The sequence below is a fragment of the Pomacea canaliculata genome, linkage group LG13 (genome assembly GCF_003073045.1).
Source record: "Pomacea canaliculata isolate SZHN2017 linkage group LG13, ASM307304v1, whole genome shotgun sequence".
Taxonomy (NCBI): domain Eukaryota; kingdom Metazoa; phylum Mollusca; class Gastropoda; order Architaenioglossa; family Ampullariidae; genus Pomacea; species Pomacea canaliculata.
In genome coordinates, this window is record NC_037602.1 from 19,679,177 (window position 1) to 19,704,872 (window position 25,696).

General features: G+C 40.3%; 1 protein-coding gene across 4 annotated transcripts in view; it reads right to left on the reverse strand.

The window, feature by feature from the left end:
* The window catches only part of LOC112554217 (ras GTPase-activating-like protein IQGAP1), a 64,581-nt gene that overhangs the window by 25,365 nt on the left and 13,520 nt on the right, over nt 1-25,696 (reverse strand). For 2 of the 4 annotated variants that reach the window (XM_025221884.1, XM_025221885.1), the window contains exons 3-18: nt 14,839-14,995; nt 14,442-14,519; nt 12,708-12,784; nt 12,389-12,456; nt 11,680-11,771; nt 11,242-11,263; nt 10,712-10,890; nt 6,630-6,764; nt 5,086-5,176; nt 4,492-4,652; nt 4,081-4,174; nt 3,468-3,628; nt 3,102-3,141; nt 2,508-2,671; nt 1,496-1,577; nt 842-1,005 (exon numbers count right to left, since the gene is read on the reverse strand). In XM_025221884.1, the coding sequence (XP_025077669.1) occupies nt 842-1,005; nt 1,496-1,577; nt 2,508-2,671; nt 3,102-3,141; nt 3,468-3,628; nt 4,081-4,174; nt 4,492-4,652; nt 5,086-5,176; nt 6,630-6,764; nt 10,712-10,890; nt 11,242-11,263; nt 11,680-11,771; nt 12,389-12,456; nt 12,708-12,784; nt 14,442-14,519; nt 14,839-14,995 (1,765 nt within the window). The remainder of the gene's footprint in view (nt 1-841; nt 1,006-1,495; nt 1,578-2,507; nt 2,672-3,101; nt 3,142-3,467; nt 3,629-4,080; nt 4,175-4,491; nt 4,653-5,085; nt 5,177-6,629; nt 6,765-10,711; nt 10,891-11,241; nt 11,264-11,679; nt 11,772-12,388; nt 12,457-12,707; nt 12,785-14,441; nt 14,520-14,838; nt 14,996-25,696) is intronic. The other 2 variants (XM_025221887.1, XM_025221886.1) reach the window with 1 other exon arrangement.

Below are 25,696 nucleotides of genomic sequence, written 5' to 3' on the forward strand. Positions count from 1 at the left end.
CTCGAACATGTACAAAATATAACTACTTGCTAAATATATGTAGCTTACATGATGTACACTGTGGGATAATATTGTGATTACGCTGTTTAGTGATTTGTTGTTGTTCTGTATGCAATGTTGTAGACACAGTTTCAACAGCCTTGTCCTAACCAGATCCTTCAAAAAGGAAAGTAGGGTAGGATGAGAGGAGGGTAGAATGAGAGCAGGGTAGGAGAGTAGGGTAGAACAAGAGAAGGGTAGGAGGCATAAAGAGTTTCTAATGCTCTTGTACTGTAGTAAAATTGTTTTTGTTACTTTCAAAGGCAATCCCATGATACTCCTGTGTCCACCCAACCTTTTACAGTCAGTTATTCTCAAGGGACCTTCTGCCTATTTTAATAGTTACCTTTATTTAAATTTTTGTGCGTGCCTTATATCTAACATTTATCTGTATGTAACTTATGCACTCAAGCATGGAAATATTTTCATTACCATAAAGTTTACCATACAGACTTTATTTTAAATATGTACATCTCCATCCCCAATATATCTTGTGTATCTCATTTCCTCTTGTATACCTCATCTGTATTTCTCCTCTCAACCTTTTAAAAATGTTTATTGTAGCATCTGCTTCCACTGAACCACTGGACCCTTTATTGTTTTGTTGTGAACAAGATGAAGGCATAAAAGAGGCCTGAAACTACACAAGTTGGGAGTGGGGGTAATAAGTGGTTGTTCATTGTAAATCGTAGTCCAAATGCTAACCCCTGAAAAATATCTGGGTGACCCTGCTTTTTTAACCAGACCAACATGGAAATCAGTAACAATTTAGGATATGTGAGGACTCAAACTGCTTAGTCACTTCTGCTTTGCTATCCTTGGCCCGGGCCAGCAAAATCTGATAGTGAAGAGCCTGGGCAGGCTGAATGTTGCTCAGCTTAGCTGCTGGAAGCTGTAGTGCTGCCAGTGTCTCATTTTCATCCCCCTTATTGATTGCTTCATTAATAGCTTCTATGGCTTGGATTCCTACATACATACAAAAAGAAAGAAAAGTGGTGAAAATTTTTGCATACTTCTTAGTGATAAGTAAACGCTATAAACATTGTCAACAGTAATATTCCCTTCTTCTGCACGTCTTAGTTTACTTCAAAACCAACTAAAACAAAATTTCATTTTCTATCTTCTGTTATATCAATATAACCCCAAAATATGACAGATAAACACTCACTTAAAACTGCATCAATGTTGCTGAAATGATACAACACTAGCCTCCTACCACAAGCATATCTTATTTGTATATTGTCAAAAATAATGTCTAACAGATTGATAACTTCACAAAGTAATTAACTGTCCAAAGACTGCTTGTGATAACAAGAAATGAGACCAAAACTTCACACACAAAAAACCAGTTGAGATAATGGAGTGTGAAGTCTCTTGTGAAATATAGTTCAAGTGTATATGTCATGCGACAGGGCAAGTAATCATTAGGCCGCTCCTGACAAGGGAGCTCACTCACGTTCATGTTCCTCTTGCACTTTTTGGTGCACAGCCTCTATGGTCACCACAATGTCACTGTGAGTGAGCAAGGGGTTGACTTGCTGAAAATGACACATCACAAATGTACAGCATGCACAGACATATAATAATAACAATAATAATAAAGGTGTAATTATATAGCAAACAATCATACTCATGAAGGGTGATGCTCTTAAGACAAGAAGGAACTACGCAGAAAAGTAATAAAATATAAACATTGAAGATACAAAGAGGAATCAGGGAACAAACAGTAAAGATGGGGAGTCATAAATTTTCAAAGGAAGACGAGCAGGCGGACTAGTCAACTGATTACAATCCCAACTATTTACAGCTGATTGGTGTAAGGAGTAATGTTTGTGGAACAGATGTGATTTGATGGTGGGAAAATGTGGCCAGCAAGTCAATATAAGATTTAAAGCCCTCAAATGTTTTCGAATGCTGGGCTTATTTCAGCATTGTATGTAAAGGTCACAGGAAACCAATAATCTTGGGGAGAATGCTAAGTCCAAACTTGTTTGAAATACATTTGGCAGCATCTATGCTCAAAGCCTTCAACTCTGAGCTCAAAACCCATCTCCTTAACATATATTTTGCATAAGCAAGTGCTTTATGCCACTCAGTCCTCAGTTTTTCATCCATACATTTCATTTATGTTTGCCACGGTATCATCTATCTGCTGATGCTCATGTTTTTTGTATGGTTTCATTCACACTTTTATGTGCAGTAAATTAATCTAGAATCTACATGGGGAAAAGCACTTTACAAATTCAATTATCATTGCAACAATGAAACTTAAAAAGGTACAGGACTTGAGTAGTTGGCCCAGATAAGAATGGACTTTACACTGCACAAGCAGATGGTATCAAGATGAGTGGAAAAAGACATTCATCAGAGTAGGCAATATAAATTTTCTTTCTGTAAATTTCATAACATTTAAAAAAAAATCTGGATAAGGTCTTTCATAGAGAAGCTTGCTTTCTTTTAAAGCTGACCTGGTCTTTAGCAAGTTTACAAATGGCAAGTGCATTCTGGTAGCTGTCTGTGATGTGTTCATCAACCTCAGGCAGATGTGCATCAGGATGACAAAGACAGTTGAAGGTCGTCTGTGAATCTCCTGCATCTACTGCTTTATTTATGGCAGCCACTGCATTAAGCACTGAAATTGGGGAAGGTATGGCAACATTTCAGCATCTGGGTGCAATCCTCATAATTAAGTTTGCAATGAATGGTCAGATGTGTTAGAGTGATTTACAACACCCTTTTTCTTTTTCTAAGGAGAGAGGGAGATGGTTTTAAAAACAGTTTTAAATACAAATGAATAAGCTCTGTTACAGAACTGAAATAACAAAATGCTATTCAAGTTAAATGTGAAAACATTTAAACTAATAGCTAACAAACAGATACAAACATACCCTGTAAGACCACTATCACTTACATCATCTGCATATTTCCAAAGATTGGGAAGAATGCTCAAAAAGCAAACTATCATTTACTCTATTGATATCCTTCTGTCTCACCAATTTTCTTAATACCACAGGGTTAGGGTTACCACTACAACTGATAGTATGCTAAGTTCTACCTCGTACCTGTCAGAGCTGCTGCAATTTCTTCATAGTCCAGATCATTCTGAAAATGATTTTTCTTTAAATCATGATGCACTTCCAAAGTTAAGGTGACATCACAGAACATATGAAAAAGAATGGCTAATTTTACTCTATTCATGACTTCTTAATATCAGAAAGCATGGCTAATGTATTTATTAAGATTATTCACTACAATAATGCCATGCATGGAAAAGACTGACTTGAATAAAGCTGAGTTGAGAAAGTCTTATCTCAGATGCTGAGAAAGAAATAACAGCTGGAAGAGTTAGGAACAGATCAAACCAGGGTATTATAGCATAAAACTCATGTTCTCTTCCTGGTAAAACCAAGTGATTATTAAGGGTATACCTGTTTTTCAGCTTTAATATTGACAAGTTCCTCTTGATAGAGTGGCCCAGCAAACTCATACACCTGTGATAACTGTGCTGATGGGTCCTGAAGAGCTCTCAGCAACAAAGCATGGTCTCCCCTGTCTATAGCTTCATTAACACTTTTCACAGCTTGAGCCTCTGCAACAATACCAGTTCTTTTTGTATTTATTATATAATTACAATATGACAAAGTATGCTTTTTTACTGTCACTACTTTGCCTAATCTTAAGAATGCTTTATCCCATGCCAGTCTAGCTAACGCTTTCAAATGAAAGTAGCAGCTTCATCAGTATTCTCATGGTGATGATGCTACAGGGTTAATCTGCTACAAACAAACTGGGATCATGCTGTAGGCTTACAGCACACGTTGTTTGAAGCCTTCTACACCAGCTTCCCTCCATTCTCTCCAACAACCACATCAAGGGACCCAAATGAACCAAATTCATAGCCTTGTTTGGTGTAAACTAACATGAAATATTAAAAAAAAAAAAAAAACCAACCTAAAACTGGTCATCACAAAAACTCAGCACTGTGGCTGAAGCATAATTTGGTACAAATCTGTCTGATGTGCACACAATATGTTGACTTACTTTTATATTCTGCACTGGCCTCAAGGTTAGCTTGGTTTATGACTTGTTGGAGTTCTTCTTTGTCCAATACAACCTCCTCCCCATTGTTATTGTTCTGTTGTGGCAATCATCATCATCATCATCATGATCAGTGTGGTCACAGTTAACATAATACTTCAAAATACTGACATTCCTAGCTAACAATTCTTTTTTTCCTGAGGCTACTTAAAATGGAACGCTAAGATGAAGACAGGGAAAAGAGCTTTATTAATAGCAGACTGTATAATTATTATCAAAAAAAGAAAAGAAAAGAAAGTTTTATTTTATTTTTACTTTCATATGTCTGAACTAGAATTGACAAACTTTAGGATGTAGTGTTCCATAGGACTGGCCTGTCTGGCAAGCTTAAAGTATAATCACTGATTTCCATACCTTCTTTATCTCTCTTGCCTCATTTAGCTTAACAGAATAGTACTCCACATTTTCATCTGTTATGTTCTTTAGTCCCAAATAAGAAGATCGGAGAGCTGCCAGCAGTAGTTCAAAGTCGACCTTTAGCAGAGCGTCATTGACCTGCTTCAGTGCATGTGAAGCTGCAACATTCAGAATGTTTTACTTTAATGATTATAAAAACTCTCACCTCCATTTTCTCAACCAACATCTTCTAGACTCTTTTATTACAAAAAAAAACATTTACTTAGTATGAAGTACAAAATAAATCAGATGTAGTGTAGCTAGATGCAGTTTTTGTGTTAGGTTGCTGTGAATTATTAGAAAGGGTTATCACAGGTCACAACAAAAGAGCATGATGTTGTAAATTTGGTGACATCAATAACATAAAACAAGCCAACATTCTCAGGCTTCAAAAACAAACATAATTTTTGTCAGCCCACATGAATTTTGTCTGACCACCTGTAAACTCCCACCCCACTCTTCCCCGTCAGACAAGTTCCTAATTTTGCAGACCACATAAGAGGTATAAGACTTTTTGCCAGCCAAAAAAGAGTTTTCAAAGAAGACACTCACTGTTGACTCTGTTGACATTGCCCTGTATTTCTGCCTGTGTCAGCAGCTCATCATACACATCATGGTCATAGGTTCGATCAGGATCAATACTCTGAAATAAATAGCAATGTCTATGTGAATGAACTTGAAAGTGAACTGATCTGTACACCTTTGATTTGCAATATTAAAGTTGGGATGACTCATGTAAACACTGTGGGAAGATCTTATCATATGGTCCATATCTCCTTTCCAAAGCCAAACCCTTTAATTAAAAATCCATGCACAAAAAAATTACACTTGCGTCAAACATTTTTGAAAATAAAAATAATGTTTTTTAGTTACTGACAGCTTAGTTTTTGGGAACTGCAGCAACTGCAGAAGTTTTACTCAAGGTTCTGAAAATAAAAGAATGTCTAGAAGTGCTCAGTTCATGGGCATGGCTCCATAATACCACCTCAAACACCTGACTCATGCCATGCAAGCAGATACATTCACTCAGTCAAACCTAGGCATGTTCAAATAAATTCATTTGCACCCACTCATGATCGCAGCAATCACACATGCACGCATAAATGTTTGCATGGATATGTGTATACAAATGAATAAATTGCTCCCTCTGTCAGTACATTCTTATATTTCTCTCTCATGCATGTGCATAAGTGCATGCACACACATAAAGATTTGAACATGCATGCAAGCACACAGAGGGTGAAAAAGTGAGAAATTTTTTTTTTCAAATTAAAAACAAGTGTAACCAATGTCAGCCCAAACTTCAAGGTATGCAAAGTGGCATTACAGAACAAGATGGTGGCCAAGCTGCCTGAAAGTAGGGTCATGCTGTTAGACGAGCAAATGTTAGAACATGCCTGTGACATGGACCCAAGTTCTGAGTAAAACTGCTATAACTGCAGAACTGTTAATTCAACATGCATATAAATAAATACAAGTGAAAAAGTTTTTAAATATGGGCAGCACCTGATGTCCCTGAACTAGTGATAACTGTTCTACAATAGTATGCTGAAATGCAATCATTTTGCATTATGTGCTAAAATACAGGAAAACTTACTTTGATAAGCAGATTAAAAAACAATGTTTTGCACAGAACAGTTCCTGAAGCCATTTCAACCAGATAATGTATATGCCTACTTCATGGCTATAGAAGACTTTGACTTCTGATTTTGCTATAGTTCTCCCCAGTTTCCTTCTTTTAAATCAACACACATAACTTGAAGCTCAAAAATAAAGATTCAACAACAAAACATCGGAGTTTTAAAATAAGTAATTCGACCATTATGTGACTGCAAATCCATTTTTCTGATGGAGCTGATGCTGCCATACAAGTCGCTGGTTAGTTGACAACAGAGTCTTACTGCAAGAGAGGAATGGGCAGAGCGATAAGAATGATGGATAACAGAGGACAGAACAAAGCAATTTGTACACATCTTCCATTCTCCAACACTTTTGCGGAGACCAAAGAATGCAAAGATAAGGTTGCGGCACTTGAGGGGTTGTGGGGTTGGATTAGAGACTGACGAGATGGCATGATCTCTGCCATTTATACTAACAGAAAGCCTGCGCAGGCTCAATCTCACACCAGTCATGTTGATGCTTCCACAACTGATTTGAGACATCTCATGTGAACCAATGAGGACGGCAGATGGACTCTGCAGATTAACTGCTGCATTTTTCCTGTGTTCCATCTAGAAAGGACGGGGCAGTCAGCAAATAAAAAAAAAAAGAAGAGAAAACATTCAGCAGATTATAGGATTTAATTCTCTGACAGAATAACTTGAACTATATGTAAGATACCACTGAATCACAGAACAATAAATCATATACAATGTTTTGGCCTTAACACTAATTTTTGTTTTAAACAAACAATTATCAAGCCTAATGGCAGATGAATGTACGAAGCAGAAAGTACCAATAATGTGAAAAGTTCTATGTCAAACATTAACAAAATTATTTCTTTCCAAGTTATCTATGACCATAATTCTTATTAATAAAATAGCATACCTATATGTTTATACTGTCCATTAGCAAGGATGAAATGTCTAAAATATTTCAAAAGTTTAAATCATGTTTAGATCATAGTAGTAAAAATGCATGAACAATTTTTGGGCAGCTTAATTCCTGTATTATCCAATTCCTTATTAGTTTTTTTCCTAAAAAAAAAAAAGGTGAAAGCTCAAGACTCATGTATTATCAGAAAGCCCACAAAAATAACAGAGACTTGTGAAATAAGATCCCCTTCACTAGACAACACAAAGTGCAAGACAAAGAATGACAACGACAATGCAGAAATGAAAATTTAAAAGTTCATGAAAATTAGGGGGGGGAAAAGTGAAAAGATTGGGGTCTGCTTATTACATGTTTTATAATGTTTTATTAAAATGTGTTATCCTACTCTTCAGACATCTTTCTTGAACACTCAGAAGATAGTTGTTCCACATTTAAGTCCAAATCTGAACACTAACTAAATAATAGTAATGATGATGATGATGATTTATATAGTGCCTTTCCAAGCATTTGCTCAGAGCACTTTACATAAATCATACATAGACTACATTGTCAACAACCATGCACCCATATTTGCATATTTAAGACTCGCGCACTTCTACAACATACACTCATACATAAGTCTGGATTTAAAGGTGGTAAAAGATTCAGTGTCGAAGGCTGATATCGTCCAAGTTGATGGGGCTTGGTAGGAGAAAGATCTCTGGCTATACATCTTTGTCTTAGTGAGTCTTGCAGAAGCTTGGTGTCAGAAGATGAACAAAGAAGTCATGTAGGTGTATAGATGGGAGTGGGTTCAGAAAGGTACTGAGGACCAGTCCCACAAACAGCAGAGTAATTCAAAGTGGAAAGTTTGTAAGGTATAAGATCCATGACAGGCAGTCAGTGAACAGAGCAAATGATGGGTGATACATGTTCACATCTTCTGGATCCTTTGAAGTCTATTGAGAAGATACCTGGGAATTCCAGCTAACGTTTAGCTTATTCCTTATTACGGCTTGAGGAGCATAGGGCTGCAACAATTCCAGCTAAAAGAGAATTACAGTAGTCCATCCTCGACAGCACAAAGGCCCAGATTAGAGTTTTAGTTGCATTAATGGTGAGATAATGACGAATGGTACTGATCCTATGAAGTTCAAGGTAAGAAATTCTGCAGACATAAGAAATATACTGATGAAAAGTCAAACTCTGATCAAGAATGACACCCATACTGCAGACAGAGGTAGAAAAAGGAACACTTGCGTTGTTTACAGAGACTGAGAGAGAAAAGGATGTCTCAGAAATTTCTTTGGACAAGTAGCAGTTCAGTCTTGCTGTCATTCAGCTGCAGTCTGTTTTGGAGCATCCAGGACTTCACGTCAGCTATGCATTCCTGTGTCCATGTCAGCAGTTCAGAGAGTTCAGTAAGTGAAGTTGATACAGCTATTATCAGCATAACTCACATGTGACATGGCATGGTGTGACATAACATCAGACATGGGGGGAAGTATATAGCACAAAAAGTATTGGCCCCAATGCTCCCTGGGGGACACCATATCTCACGACATAAGCAACTGAATAAACACACACAGTCTAGGTTCGGTTCATGAGATAGGATCAAAACCAGGACAAAGCAACATCATGAATACCAAAAGACTGGTGAGGTTGGTGTAGAAGTATAGAATGATCTACAGTATCAAATGCAGCTGACAAGTCTAATAGCACTGAGGAGTAAATCATTTACAACTTTAAGAAGAGCAGATTCAGTACCATAGCCTTTTCTATAAGCCAACTGGAATGGATTAATATGATTAATGTGCTTGGATCATTATTCCCAAGAGTGGGTTCTGTAGTCATGCCACTGCTGATCTCAAAGACAATGACCACAAAAGCATTCTTGTGCAGGTACAATGGTCTCAAAATACCATCTCCATCAGCAAGTGAACTTAAAGGAAAATAAGGCAGTCTTTCATTTAACTTCTGCAATTACCACCAGTAAAATTTATTGTCATCCATCTTATTTCACAAGGCCTCTAAAATCATCAATTAAGGTAGTTGGTTTTCTTCGAGCACACACTAAACATGCTGCCAGCCGAGACAACATGGAAAACAACTTTTCTGTTTGAACCTCAAACAGAAATGTTCCTCAGAAATGATTCTGATAGCTACATTTGATTAAACCTCAAACAGCTGGAATGTTCACTTGCCATGATTGATCCAAATATTTAGAATTTTAAAATCTTTGCCTCAGAAAGATAGCAATCTGTTATTGCTAGACTCGCACCACACACACACACACGGGTACTTACAAAACTGTGATGTTTTAAATAAGAACTTTTTCTTGTGTTCTAATGACATTAGTTTCTGTCCATTCTCCATTGACCTAGTAGTCACTGTGCATTGTATCAGCATGCCATTCTCTGAGTATAGTAGCCTGGCATGCACTTTGTGTACATAAAGTTTACATAAATTTTAAAATGTGCAGCCTCATGCATCTTGCTTGTCTGGCTAAATCTGCAGCGTGTAAAAGCAAACTGATTTGACATATGCTTTACTCAGATGCTTACTGGACCCCTGTATCATCCTGTATCCTTTATTTAAAGCATCTAAATTGCTTAAATAATTATACATATATCACACAGGTGTTGATAACATTTTTGTGTGGTATGTGCCAAGCATTCAAAATTAATGTCAAATTCCAAATGAATATGAAAAATAAAAATGATCATGTTAATATTTCACATAGTCTTTAAACTACATTTTATGTGCGCAGACACTACAAAGGTGATGTAATACTATGTAGTATAAGTGGTATACCAGTTTAGACACATCTGCCTGTCTGGTGAAGTTAAAGTCCTTGGATTCTGATGTAGAATCTACTTCATCAAGCTGCAGATTATGCAATGTTTAGAAGATTTTTTTTTTAAATATCTAGAAAGGAATGTATTGAATGTCATGCAAGATCAATTTCAGAAATGTAACTTTTTTCTAATGGCTTTTAATTTTTAATTCCTCCTTATTTGTTTAAATGTTATCAATTTAGATAAGCTGTGTATAAATCAGATAAATGGTGTACCCAAACAATGCCATCACATTTCTGAGAAAACACTGGCAAAAACATGTCATGAAACTAGTATCTGAGCAGGCCAGAATAATAAACCATAACTGCTCATTTTGTAAATCATGCACATTAAATCCTTGTCCCATTTTGCATAAAAAATATATATATAAAAAAAATGTATGCGTTAATCAATACAGATGGGTCTATGGAATTGAGCTGTAGACACTCGCATTCATGGGTGCAAACTGTACAGTTAACACATTTCTACTACTGTTCTAACATCCGCTATAACAATGGCAACTAATAAGCAAATAATTATATGCAAATGGTTAAATTAAGAACAAGTAAAAATCTAAAAAGGAACGAAGGATAAGGAAAGATAAAAAGAAAGACTAAATATAGTGGAGCAAGACTTTGCTATGAAGCTTGCTCATTTTCCTTATTTTATAAGAAAAGAAAAAGAAAAAAAGAAAAACACAGGTGTCAAAAGATGGATATGTTGGCAGGTCTGTAAAATCTTATTTTGGGCAATGCAAAGAAAGAATGAAATAAGGGAAGTGACTAAGAATAATCTCAACTGTAGCTAACCTTGTTTCGTGCATTTTCTGCCTTGATCTGTTTTGCTGAGAAAAGCATGTCTTGATACTCTTCTATAGCAACACCCTGGAGATTGACCAGAGCAGCAGCAGGGTTCTGCAGTGCAGCAAATGTGTCTGCAGCCACTTTCTGATCAATGGCTTCATTGATGGCAATTATAGCTGCATGCACTGTGCACATCAAACAAATTTCAAATTTGCATCACAATATCAGTACCATATGGAGAATAATACACAGTTTAATACCATCTATTGGCAGCTTGATAAAAGTCTGAACTGTTTCTAGTTATAAAAAAAAAAAAATTACTGAAAATTAAAGAAAGGTTCTCCATACTGATAAAGCCAGAATTTATTACCTTGGATTTCTATTTATTTGCTAAATAAAGCAAACTATATATATTTTTAGCAGTAAACTCTTTACTACATTTATTTTTAGCAGTACTCTTTAAGTCTTAAATCTTCATGGAATTGATGCACAGTACTAAGTAGATAAAATTCAAAAGTAGTTTTACAAATACTTACATGCAGCATCATCCACAGTCATCTGTAAAAAAAATTCAGTTTTTATTTTCACACATCTTTTTGGAATTGTTAGCATGCCAATAAAACCAGAATTTAAGATGCCTCAATGAGGTGTGGCAAACATTACATCAATCTTTACATACTTAGACTAGCCATGGTATAATTTACTATGAAGTTAGAATTGTATACTCAGACAAAACAAAATGAAAATTTTCAATAAAGCCTTTAAACTTTTTAGTAAAGTCTGTAAACCAGCTCTCATGGTTTCTACCCATTGACAAAACTTGTACTTGTGCTGGAGATCGATATATAGGCCCTCCAATAATATATTATTTCTGCGTAAGATATTCCTAGCTTGACTTGACAGCAGTGGTTTAATGTACTGTATGGAGTATTCTTTTTCACAGAATGGTTAAATAAAGAAAACAGCAAACATACTTCATTGGCTAGGATGCCACCAATCTTGCTGAAGGCCGGCATCTGTATGCCGTACTTGTCCAGCTCTTTTCTCATGGCACTGATTTCTTCCTCTGTTATGAAAAACACTAAGCATAACTATCTGTACATAATATATATAATTATAATAATAATTATGGCTCATTTTCCCATCACTTCAAAAGGTCATAAACTATAAGACAAAAATAAATATGAGGTAATAGTCATGGACAATTACTTTATAAACGAATGGAATGAAAATGGAAAATGTATATCTGCTGCATAAAAAAATGACAAAGTGTTCTACACTGCTTCCAGTCCCATTAGACCACAGTAATATTAACTCATTTTGATGTCTTCACTAACTTACAATTTAACTGATTTTAATACAGTTTTTGAATTCCCCCTCCTAACCCAGCATATGCGCACAGTGTGTCCCAAAAACATCTTTACTGACTTTTTGTCATCTGCTCTGTCAAAAGTTTCCCACTTCCAAAAAAGGAAAAGATGTCAAACTAACAAATCTTTCAGGTGACAGTTCATACACTCCCAAAGAAAAATTATGGTGGCAGATAAGGTGATGTCCACTTTTTTGGTATTTTTCCAACACTAACAGCACAGAAGCTATAAAATCAATTCATAAGGCACGTTTCCTTGTGCAGATGCATTAGGGGTTATCAAATGAAGTTTCAAGGCAGCAATTCTACTGCACCTGTGAAATTGATTTTTCCATACAGGTCTTGAATCTGTGGAGCCAGGCCCAGTTTGAAGAGATAAAGGCTGAATAAAAAGAAATGAATAAATAAAGAATACAGAACTTCTAGTTGAGGTCTTTAGGAGTTGTTTCGTTAATGTTGCGGTAATATAATGGTATAATTGTCACCTAAACCCACAAACCCACAAAGTGAACACTATCATATAGTACAAGGCATGCATACAGTCTGAAACAATTCTGATTATTTATTTGTAGTAGTAATGTCTAAGTATTTTCACAAAACACTTAACATAAAGACAAATGTGTATGCATATACCTCAGAGCATGAACACAGTACACAGCTCTGGGCATGTTTTTCTTGTCGTAGATATCGGTTGTTTCTGGATAGAAAATCTGGAACATAAAACCCCCAAGTTACTATACAGGTCTCAGTATCATCTTTCTACAAGACTGTCTGCTGACTAGTAACATCAAGACTGACACAGAATGCAATTAAAAACTCTTTTCCTGTTTTCTTTGAAGTACAGATACACTCAGCAGTCTGAAGGGAGGAAAGTCATCTTTCACTGATAGCTGAGCTGCTCAAGTAGGGTGGGTAAGAAACAGCAAAGGCCCTCATTGTTCTGTGGCAAAAAATCTGGGAATGCAAATAATAGCCCAAAGAATAGATGCAGTCACTAGTCATATCCCTTTCAAAAAGAAGGAAACAGCAAACAGTGCCAGAACTACAGAACAATAAGCCATATCAGCCGCCAAAGCAAAGTTATACAGAACGGCATCAGCACCACCATGGAAAATTGCTAGCAGAAGAACAGGCTGGCTTCAGACTAGGTCGGAGCACAGCTGAGCAGATCTTTAACTGTCGCATCTTGATAAAACAGCATCTTCAACATTAGTGGGACCTTTATCGCAGCTTCAACAATTTTAAAACAGTTTTTGACAGGGTTTGGTATGAGGGGCTATGGCAGTGGTGCCCAGGCTTTTCTCGCCTGAGGGCCACACTGGACATGATATAAAATCTCACGGGACAAAACATGGTGGTTTTTCCAGAATCATGACGTTATATTGTGTCTGGTTAAAATGAGCGGGCCAGATAAGGTACCTTCACGGGCTGGATGTACAATACAATACAACTTTACTGATCCCCAGGGGCAATTCAAGAGTGCGTGTATTAGCAATAATATATACATATACATGATATAAAAGAGATGTGGCACGCGAGCCATTAGGTTGGGCACTCCTGGGCTATGGCATTTGATGTGAAAGTTTAACATCGAAGAGTGTCTTGTCTAACTCATCGAAACACGAATAGCTCAACAAGCACAGTATTGCTGGATAACCCAATGGGATCTTTTTTTTCACATTGCATATTTTTTCCCCTAATCAACCGCATTGGTAGAAGGCCTATTTGAACTCTACGCTTTGCAGACAACATCGATCTGATAGCAGGCACCAACAGAGAACTGAAAGGTGGTTCTAACGCATTTGGAATGGAGACTAGCATTGACAAGAGTAAAGTCATGGTCACTGGTAATGGAAAAACAAATACATGTAGTTACAATAATGGAGTATGGCTCAAAGAACAGTTTTAACTTAAAATTTAGGTACTCTAGAGCCATGCTCTCCAAAGAAGGTAGCTTCCCGACAGATCTCAGTATCAGAATTGCAACAGCAACAGCAGCTATGAATAGGATGGAAAGGGTCTGGTGCAGCCATAACATTAGGTTTACTACAAAGTACAGTAAGTACTGTTGCAGCCCTATGCTCCTCAAGGAGTAACAAGGACTAAACTAACGATAAGTACAAGTTCCTTGTAGTCCTGATCTTACTTTAAGCATGTTGCTCCTCAGAGCAGTTGCTGCATATACTGCTACAATTGGGACCATATGAAAATGATGCAAACTACTTTACACTACAGTAGCTTGTATCCTGAACCACACCCTTTGTTTCAGCTGCTGGTAGCGAGATTACACAGACTATTTTCTGTACAGTTGTCGCACGTAATCACATATTAGATATTATGCTGAATGCTTAAATATCCAGTACATACCTTTGGCAATCCCACTTCTGCCATGGCTCTTAACCAATGGTTTATGTTGTCTGTGTGTCTGAAGTGTAACCCTTTGGCCTTAAAAAGATGAAATTTTTTATGACTTTCATATGAATTTAACCCTTAATGAATAAGACAAGCCATTATAATCCATTAAAAACAATGGCATTCCTAACTAAGTATTTTTTTTTTTGGGGAAGGGAAATCATAGGTGTCTCAATGACATCATTCCAAAGATCAGAAATTGATAATTATTATTTTTTCATACTCTGTGCAAATCAACAACGAAACAGCAACAAATGATAGTAACAAGTGTAATCACTTGTTGCCACTGGTATCATAATTTGTTTCAGGTGGGGGTGGGGCGGAAACAACATAAAAAAATGTTGAAACTCACATGGTACCGAGTTTGGTCCTTGTCATAAATGCGCTTAATTGGCACAACAGATTGGGCAAAGAAATGCCCCAGTTTAGCCAAGAAGACACCATTGCGTAGCCCCTCCTCCAGCTCTGTGGTGGGTGGCAGGTCTTCATTGATGCATGCCTGGATCCATCTGGAAAAAAAAAGTTCATGAGGAATTCAGTCACAAATGTTTCTCATACAATTCATGACATTGCTAAGACAAACAGCAAAACAGTTATTAGGCAGTTATGTTTCTTGAATGATTGAATGAATTTGACATGTTTTCTGATCAATGCTTCGCCAAAAGCAGCAAATGCTGTATTCATTCAGTGACCAATTTTATCATTTCTTTCTATTAACTTAGCATTGTCAAATATTAGTGACACAAAGCCTATCACCAGCATTGCGATCCAGGATCAATACCAACACTACATGTCCTTTTGTAATAAATCTGCCAGCCATGTAATTCCATTAACTCTGCATGCATGCAAATGCTGTAAATCATTCATTTCACACACGCACACATATATGCATAATGGGGGCTGGTAGGTTATACATTCGTGGTTTAAAAATGTCTACCTATTCAGACCATATCATTTTTAATTTCAAATAATAACAACTTTGCACTGTTCATGCTGGACATTTCTCTCTACAATGTCAGGAAGTGGTTAGGGACAGGTATACTTATGCATGTTTAAAGATTGTGCTGCATGCTACCTTTACTGTGCATTAGGGATATGTAGTCATGGCTTTTCAAGGGCTACTTGGTTTGATCACATTCTTATCTCAGATGCTATTGTGAGCTTTGAGAAGTGTATAAACACACTTATAAACACACTTCATGCTCCACACTACATGCATCTGTTTTACCTAATCCTGCATGGAACATTGCAAGATAAACAATAACATTCATCAAAATATTATATTTGAAGTCACTTCTGTTTAACTTACTCAACAGGTGAAACATAAATGACAGCATCAAATGTCACTGATACAGGATACAAAGTTTCACTATACACTTTAAACAGGACAAGTGTTTATGAGTTTCAGGTCAAAAGAAAAAGAGTTTGTGAAGCAAGTATGGAAAACCACGGAGGGCTATAGCCAAGTCTTAGGCCTCTAATCTGTTTATTTTGCACCTTGACTTGTCTGTTCACATTATGAAGTGTGGATTAATGTGCTTTATTTTCCCATGTATTATACTTCTAGTTGTGCAAAAAACTTTGTCAACACTTTGCAAATACCTCTATGAATAAAACAAACTTCTCTGGCACAAGATAATTCAGGTCTGTATTGAAAAGGTAGAATGTTATTTAGTACATGCTGCTCAAAAAAACTACTAGCCTGGGGTAAATAAAATCTTGCTTTTCTTGTCAACTCTGAAAACGTTTCAGCTGCAAATAACTTTATGAATAAAACAAACACCCATGGGACAGATGTTTGAGGGCTGTACAGACTGGGTATAATGCCATTCAGAATGATCTGCTTAACGATATATAATGCAGAATTAAGCATTTCTGGTTTAGTAAGAGCATCCCCTCTTCTGCTCAAGCTTGGATGCTGTAGCCATAACTTCGCTCATTGTTGGTTATAAAAAAGGGGCATTAGTGTGGACATATAGTGAGCCATCAGGGCAGCTACAGTCTATGGTTGCCAGGATGGGGTGAGATGCAAATCGATAAAGTTAACTTCTCGACACTCCATGATACCACGGCCTGCCTTTTTCACGCAGGTATCTCCCTCATAGGAAGGCTGCCTGACCCTGACTCAAGGTGACTGTTTCTGATCATGAGCTCTGGTTCGCTGCTTCCCTCCCCAGCTGCCTGACAAACGACATGCTAAATGTGTGAGGTAGAAGAAAAAAAAATCAAGGTCGTCACAGCAGCGATCTAATTCAGGTCGTCAACACGTTTCCAAAATGAAAAGGGAGGGATGGAGAGGGCAGATTGACGGTGGTTAATGTCGCTGGTGTCCCAAGATAGCTGCTTTCGGGATTCTGTTCTACTCGTGAATCCGGGATGTGTGGCAGGGTTACGACCTGATGCAAGACGCCAAAGCGAGGGGAACTGAAATGCCGCGGGGTAATGTCTCGGTCGCACCGTGGCGTCCGGAAGGAAAGCATCGTGCAGGAAGCTGTTTAAGCCCACACTGGGTCGCCAGTTCCTTCTTCCACTGAGAAGCTTTACCTACACCATACACCAACCCCTCTGCCATTTCAGCACCAAGAGCACTTTGTTACTCATCAGCTTTTCAATAGGTGATTTCCTCTGAGATAATGTCACTTCATTGTGTCGTGGTCTAAGACAAATGGCTGTTAAAAACGTTACTTGGAGAACTGCAGACATGATAACACATTAGTAAGACTGGTAAAGTTGATATAAAGATAAAGTCTCTTAGTGATGAAAGACGTGGTAAGAGCAGTGGTGAAAGGGAGAGACTAAATGGTCCCAAACTCTCCATTTCTTCCAAAACAGCGGCTGTATCTGATTGTTTGGCTGTAAAGGCAGGCAAGATGCACTTCCTGCACCATTCAGCCCACCTCTCCGTTTTACTTCTGCAGAGTCCGCGACTGCTGGGGCATCTGGTGATCAGGCCGAGTCGGCATGATTTGCGGGGGATGTCAGACCCTGAAGCAGATCGATTTCCACCCCTCTCCCCTAACAGGTGGTGGTTCTCAGTGTCCGGTTACTACTCCTGACCGTCACAGGCATCTCCCTCCCTCTCTACACCATCAGAAATCGATGTAACGAGGCTCCCCCGGTCCGCACACCTCTGCTACGCGTACTCGGGCGTCTACCGTAACGTCACCGACACAGCCGACTCAAGCGTCGGCAGCTGTAGTCGCATGTGGTTTCTGTAAGCCCCACCTCTCTCTCTCTCTGTGTGACCAGTCGTAAGGGTGATGGGGGAGGGGAGATGAGGGGCTTATGACAAGACCCAGCGATGGTGAAGGCACGCCAGTCGGACCTATTCTGCGCCCCGTTCAGTAGGTCTCCCCAGTGACGGCTTGCCCACTCCTTGATGTTATGTAACCATCGCCTTTTCCAAACACCTTCTAAGTAACTGTAAATATGGCCTTGCTTCTTGACCACAAGTTCATCACCTAGCGTTTACAGCGTTCCATCCATGAATTTTAAAGGTCTACCTATTTCCTATATACTCCCACCCAACACACGCAAAAAAAAAAAAAAAAATAAATAAATTAACGAACATCTATAAACATAGAAAAGTTATTAAAAACCTGAATGTGTAGAGACCCGCGTATGTTCTCAAGGTTACAGCCAGTAAGAGGCAGAATCACGAGTAACTAAGAGGTATTTGTGTACACTCGAGACTTCGCTATAAAGAGAGTCTGTATCGGGCCGCACCACCTCCGGCTGCCGGACCTAGTACCTAAGTTTGTGTCGAGGACATTCGCCCCATAGACGGCAATCACGAGAACCTAAAGACCTGCCCAACTGATGGATAAACCAAAGTCACATAACATTTATGACAAAAGAGAAAGTGAACGTGGTATATGTCAGGTATGCGGATCCCTCGCACTCAATGGCCGCTACTATCACGACTTGCGTCGCCGATAAATATCGCAAGCATAAGTTTTCCGATGCTTTTTGTGTGTTTTTCTAAATATGTTTAAAAGTTCGTAAAAAGACTCTTGAAAGTCGATAATTGACGTCCGGTCTGTGAGTCACCACACTGCCACTGATTGTCGATCCCTCACCTTGTCTTACTCTCGGCATGATTTATCTAGTGTTTATCTGACACTGACAGCCTGCCTCTAAAAACGTTTGGCAGTTTCTTTTTTTGGGGGTTTAAAGTAATTTTAACCCCGATTAAATTTTATTTTTGTCACTATTAATACTCGTTTACATGGTTGATGCCTCGCAAGATTCTCTCGGGGGAACCGACATAAACCTGCTCTGGAACAAGCGGACTGGGCGTCGTCAGCTGCTGACGCGGCTTTATCCGCACCATGACGACAGGATGACCCAGGTAGACAACTAGGCGCTAAATTCCTTCCTTTCATTGCATGCATTGTCACCACATCGATATACATGCCAAGTGCCTGTCCACACCTGTATTATGTTGACGGCAGCCTCGACCACTGTCATGTCGATGCTTTTGTGTGCCTCAGCGTTTGTGTGGGGTGTGAGACAGGCAGGGGAGTGGGGGATTCTATCGTTTGTGCCGAAGGTGAAAGTGCATATACCACACATTTCCCCTCTTTTTTACCTCCTCGTCGTCGTCACTTCCACCAGCACGCGGTTCCTGTCGCGAGTCTATCCTAAAACGGAAGTGTCACAAAGTCAAAGAAGGGTCACGTGGCAAAGAGAAAAATCTACACGTTCTGTCTTGTTCTCGGCAACAGCCGGAAACCCAAGTACACACATGAAAACAACAGCATAATAGTTAACCACACATACATCCCTTTATGTCAGAACCATGTAGTGCTGATTGTTCACTGAGCGCCGTATGTATATAAGGTACATAAGCGTACATTTGAGCTTTGGGGTCCAGAACAGTTGACAACAAGGCTTGAAGCTTGAAGCCAGTAGGCTAAGAAGAAAACATTTAAACAGACGCGCCCTCTCTCTCTCTCACATACAGGTGCGCGCGGGTTCGAATAGAAGCAAATCCAAAGTACCTTTATTGAAACATTAGGCAGTGTGGCTAGTGTGGATTACTGAGGTTGCTTAGAGAGCACTTATGAAGTAATATCACATGCACCGTTGGGTGCTGCCATTGTTCCCGCAGTGTTCGCCAGAAGTGCTATTTATTGATTCTAGGGGAATAAAGTTAAATTGTTTCGAACGAAAATACTATCTGTTAAAATGTCACCTGAACTAGGAGATCAATCACCTCTCTCACACCCCAACAGTATTTTCCGTAGTTTATTCTGGTCTGACTCCAGGCGACGAACAATTCGTCATTCTTGGAGTTAAGTGTTCGTTAGTAACTACTCGAGAGGTATAACTGTTTCGCTCTTCGAAATACGAGAACAGTGCCACACACACAATGTATATCTATCACACACACACACACACTATCACCTAGTAACAATAGGATAGTAAGAATGGGAGAAGTGCATGAAAGGTCTGCAGTAAGAGAGTAAGACATTGGCTGTTTGATCCACCCATAACTAAAAGTCCAAACTGTCAAATGATGTTAGCTTCTAACCTGAGGGTTTCCCTAACCACAATTTCCTGCAGTATTTGGCTTGACAAGAGTCGTCCCTCTAATCCTACAGAGAGGAGAGGAGGGAAAAATTCAAGAGACATGTGGACTGAAAACAAAAACTGGCAATCGCAAACCCCTTGGGGTCGTAGTTAGGAAGTGAGGATAAGTCATTGACCCGAGGTAAAATGAGGACATCAAGAGTAAGTGTCTTGTTACAATGAGGTGTCTAGACCCCGTATATAATACTTTGCCTTTCTTTAGCTTAGAGTATCTTTGTCACCGCTTTATAACCAGTCACACTCGGGTGGTTAAAAGACCACTGCAGCGAAAGCCTCTGGGTTCAGATCTCGTCTTTGGACACTCTGTTTGCGACACCTTTTCGCAGGGGTGGGCGTCGAGTTGGTTATTTTCAGATACTCCGGTTTCCTCTCTCCCCTCATAGTGCGAAATCACTAAGCAAGCAACCAACCGAACAAAGTTACATCTGCGGGGTCGTGACCTCGCTTTAGAAATTCCTCGTTTTGCCCGGGAGCAACGATTTACCCTTCTTCCCTGCGGCCCCAAGATGCTTTGTTTCTATGAGCATGCGCCAAGAAGCAGGTCTTTCAAAAGTCAGGCTTTTGTGTAGTTACTGAAAAATTTGTGGTTCTATTTATGGTTCATCTCTGTGAGTACCATGAACTAGGCGTGTTCCCACCCTGGGCACTTCATACAGATAATCGATGTGTACAAGAACGAACTTCATAGCTACGCTAGGACCCGCTGCCCTCGATTAAACACCCTCGGGTTCGCAAACTCTGAACTAATTCGTTTAGTCGTCTGGATAAGAAAGGTGTCAGAAAAGCTCAAAGATGCGTGCAAATAGTGACAAATAAACTGGGCTAGAGAGGGGCGTATGGCTATGAAAAGAACATAAAAGCTTGAACACTATTACAGGCAGGCCATCATCAGCGCAACAGCAATTACACGGAGTTCTATACGAGCGCTGCTGTAAGTGTGGAGTCGATGTGTAAATAGGAGAGAACCGGACTGATGCCACTGTTCTGCCTACCGCGTTCTACCGACTTGATTCTAAGGCCGTTTATAGAACAAGGGCAAAGCAACAGTCCCTGCCCTCTTCTGTCAACAAGCGGCCCTTGACATCTGTGCCCGAAACCCAAAGGTGGCTGGTAGTCTCCCAGGGAGTTACAGTGTGAACAGTGTGACTGATCGTCCGTCTAAGCAAGGAGCCGGATGTCAATATGGTGGACCTGCCCCTGTAGGCATGAGATGATGAGAATATTGTTTCCCACTCCCTAGGTCCAAGGCAACGTGTGAATCCGGTGTATCCTCCCCTCCTTTATGCATGAGGTGGCTGAATGTTGTTTTATTCTTTCGAGGTATAGGTCTACATGTGAATGTGACGTATCTGCATGAAGCTTCCTGTGAATGTTGTGTATCTCACTTAAGCAAAAAACTTCCGTCGTCAGTTGTTTGGTGTCTCAATCAGCTTAAAGTTGTTGTCCTACTTTCGAGAATTACAGACCAGCCATTTAATAAAAATCAATTCACTGAATGGCAAAAAGCCGCATTTATACGACAATCCACTTGTAAGTCGATTCCTGCGCTGTTGTCAACAGCTCCGTGTGATCAGAAACTTCTGGACTGAGGAGACCGCCTCGATCGAGGAAACTGCGGCGGTGGGGTAGATGGGAAGGCAAGGTAGAGGGCATCTCAGGACATGTTTGTTAAAGACTCGTCTATGTGCCTAACCCTCTCCCTCACTGCCTTATCTTCCCTTATCTTGGGAGTCAGGTACCTATTCCCGCCATCTGGGTCGACTGGGGGAAGTAAACGGCGATACACTGGTATGGAACAGGTACACCTCCCGGTTCGGACGCAAGTGCTCTGACCACTCGGCTATCAGCTCCCGGAGGGTAGGGAAGGGGCAGTCTAGATCCACACTAAAGAAACAAAACACAACCACGTATAGTCAGTCGGTTACGTGGTGTAGCTGAATCCCGTGCAACTTCGTACCGAGAGCTGGTCTCGGTATCACGAGACAAAGAACAGTTGTCACATAATACCCCGCACCATGCTGACGAACGTTTTGTCACATTGTACGTGTGTCGAGGCGAGAAAAATACGAGGGGAACAAAAAGCACAAGAGCGCCTGATGGTACAGAAACTAGAATCTAACACAATAATTAATGTTTTATGTTGAACAGTGCTTGTTATTATTTGTTTCCGACTAACGCTGCGCTGTTCTTTGTCAACGGTAATTACTGAAAAGCTCCGTGCAGTTAGTGACCAGTCATCTGAGTTGACATAGTTATTATGTCGTATATACACCACTTTCATCTCTCGCTCACAGCATCACCACAGATTTACAATAATCTCCTCATCACAGATTTTACATTCACCTCCCTTCGAGCAGTATCACGGCTGTACATTCACCTCCTCACAGGCAGCATATTCAGATTTACATCCATTAACAGCGTGAGCTGTCTTCATCGTTCCACCCTTTAATTTTTGTTAACAGCCAGACACTGAAACTGTCACCACCACAGACAGCGTGCTCTCCCCCCTCGTACCAACCTCCCCTCCCATCGCTGTTGGCTTCGCATCTGACTTCTGGCTGCGATGAATAGTGTGACCGACAGATACAGTGTGTGTGCCCCTCGTCGTCCCCACCTTACTCAATAAGCAAAGTGCAATGATTGGGATCGCAGAGCGAACACCAGTGCAGACTACTCCCACCGTGCACCGTCAAACCCTCACGACAGCGCCACCCACCACGTCAACCTTGACCGCAGTGCCACGCTCGCGAGGACACACACCTCGGGCATAAAACTTCAAATTGCTGTCATTTCCTCCTAAACGCTCTTTTAGCATGTCCTGAAAGCCGCTTGGGCATGCGCAGTCAGTCTGTCCTGCTGGAAAACTGCCGAGTTACAGGGCAGTGTCACCTGCACACAACAACTACTGCGCATGGCAGACTTCATATGACAGGTGTTCCTGTTGACGAAAATTAAATTGGGAACTGTCAGGGGTGGGGTTGGGGATTAGCGTTTCACGGCAAAGGCAGCCATCTCTGTAAACAGATGCCACAAGCAGAGAAAGAGCACGTGCGCGTGCCCGAGACGAGATCTGAATCCAGGACAGCCAACCTTCACTGTATTGGTGAGCTAATCGTTGCGCCACCTATGATATTCACGAAAGGGGCAAGAACTCGCAATATCATAGAAACCCACTTCATCAGCAGATATAAAAATTAATAAATAAGCAAGATTTATAATAACTAATTTGAAACGTTTGCTAATGTAGTCTCACTTCCACCAGGTAGCATGTCCACCTGCATCATGACCATGCACGTGGCGACACAACATGCGACACAACATGCTGTATGTTTGCATGTGTGTAGTGAGAAAAATGTCTTGGACTACCCCTTGGACAAAGTTTGATTACCTGGTGACATTGCGCGGGGGTAGTCCTATATTATTTGTCATATAATATTCATGCACAGAAATCAAATTTCAGACACTTCTTTGATCAACGCTCGTTACTGTCAGTCAGCACTATGCACACAGCAAGTATCTCCACACGAACGCAATGTGTGAACATGCATGCGCCTGCACGTGATAGTGTTGTGAACAGTTTCTCCTAGGGCTGAACGCGCGGAGCTGAGTGGGCGAAGTGACATGGCGTCCCGACTTACACATGATCGACTCCGGGGCCCGACTATGTTGGCCACGCTCCACACGCTGCAAGCACGCGACGGCTTGTTTGTGATCAATAAACACGAAGGCTGCCCGTTCCGGTTCGTGATCACTCTCTCGTGACGACGCTCTTCTCCGTTTATTTTAGTCAATCCGCTTCAAGCAAAACGTTCATCCGCCCCTTTCCTACCCTCTCCCCCAACAAACACTTTCCGTAGAACGGGAGCTCAAACAGTTGTCTCCCCACTCTTACCCCGCCCAATGACTGATCGCAGAGACTAAACTGTTTATCTGATGGGTCAATGACCCTTTCAAAGTAGGGTGAAATCAGTTTCATCATCAGCGATCGAAATCAAAATATAAACATGTATAAGACATAAAATAAAATATGTGTGCATTCGTATCATTCACAGAACTCAATTTATGCTTCTACACAAACGTGCGCTCTCTCTCTCACACACACACACAGTGCATGATTTGACCCCGAGGTCAAGTCCAAGTTGAAGGCAGAAAGTCATAAACACAGGCCAGTTTCATACCGGTAGTAGCTTAACACCCCCCCCCCCAAAAAAAAACAACAACACAACTACAACAAACAAAAAAAAAACAAACAAACAAAACAACAACAAACAAAAACAACACACAAAAACAATCCAAGTGTGCGTGAAAGTTGACGACATGAAGGTACAAAAAGTGAAGGTGACATCCTCCAGGTGCTACCTATGTCAAGCAGCAAACAGTGACAATAATATGCACTGCCTGTTGTAAAAGGCTTCTTAACCGGCCACACCGTCGAATGTGTGACCATATTTGACATATTTTATTTATAACAGTAAAAATGCCGAACAGCAAGCCAGTCACGGCGAGGAGGTTCTTTAGGTGTGAAGCTATCAGTGACAAAACCTCACTGCGCAGAACACATGTTTGGTCCACCTGTCCTCTGCGTGGGCGTCCTCATCACTCACCTGTGAGCGCAAGACCGACCACCGTAGCCGGACATGTGCTCACCTCATGTTATCTCGCAGTCTATGCACACCTGAGCAAGTGTTGCTGTTGCAGGGGTAGGGGTGGATTGGGGGAAATACCTTTCAATCACACTGTCATTTTTACCGTAAACTCCTTTCACAGCCAATCCTGGTACAATCAGTGGGCGAATAGTGCGACCTTCATTTCCACATCAAAGGCCAACTGCTGCAGGGCCAGGTTTTGCAAGGTGACAGAGATAACGGTGTAACGTAGGTGGGCTTATTTAGCCACATAATCACTCTTTAAAGAGCCGTTCAAACTCGCAAGTTTAGCTTTGCTGGCGAGAGCCTGCACTAACAAGATCAAGCGCTTTCCGGATACTGGCAGTTCATTCCGAACTCTCCGGGTGGGCTGACTGCGGCTCTGTGCAGTTTACCCGGTTAACAAACCACTTAAAGCTGTCCAGATCGTGTGATCCAGCCTGTCAACACCTGGGAACACACCTGAATGCAGTGCTCACCAACGTCATTGAAAATGAGGGTCTTGCGCACAGTCCTCAGCACGCAAGATTTCTACATTTCACACACACACAATGATTCATTAAAGCTTGAACTATGAATAGGAAATGAAAACATGAAGGACAGTTTTCAGGCAGTTGGATACTTAAAGGGCAATGCAGCGTGACCTTTACTTTAGTTAACGAAGAAATCAAACTTCACCACCCAAGCTGTCATCCGACATACATAATGCCTCCCACTGCGTACTGAGTTAAAACACCAGTTTCCTAATTAACCCACAAGTTACCCTATGCTCCTATATTTCACTTTATTCAGTGTCGAAGATGGTGCGTGGGAAACGAGTATCAAAGAAGCAAATTAAATGTTAATTACAAAAACCGAGGGTACTTCCGATCAGTAGTGCGTGTTGCACTGGTCGAAAGAAAGCCACAAGGAGAAGCCGCGTGAAAGTGATGGCAGCCCAAACTATTTTCGTCCTACACGGATACCTAG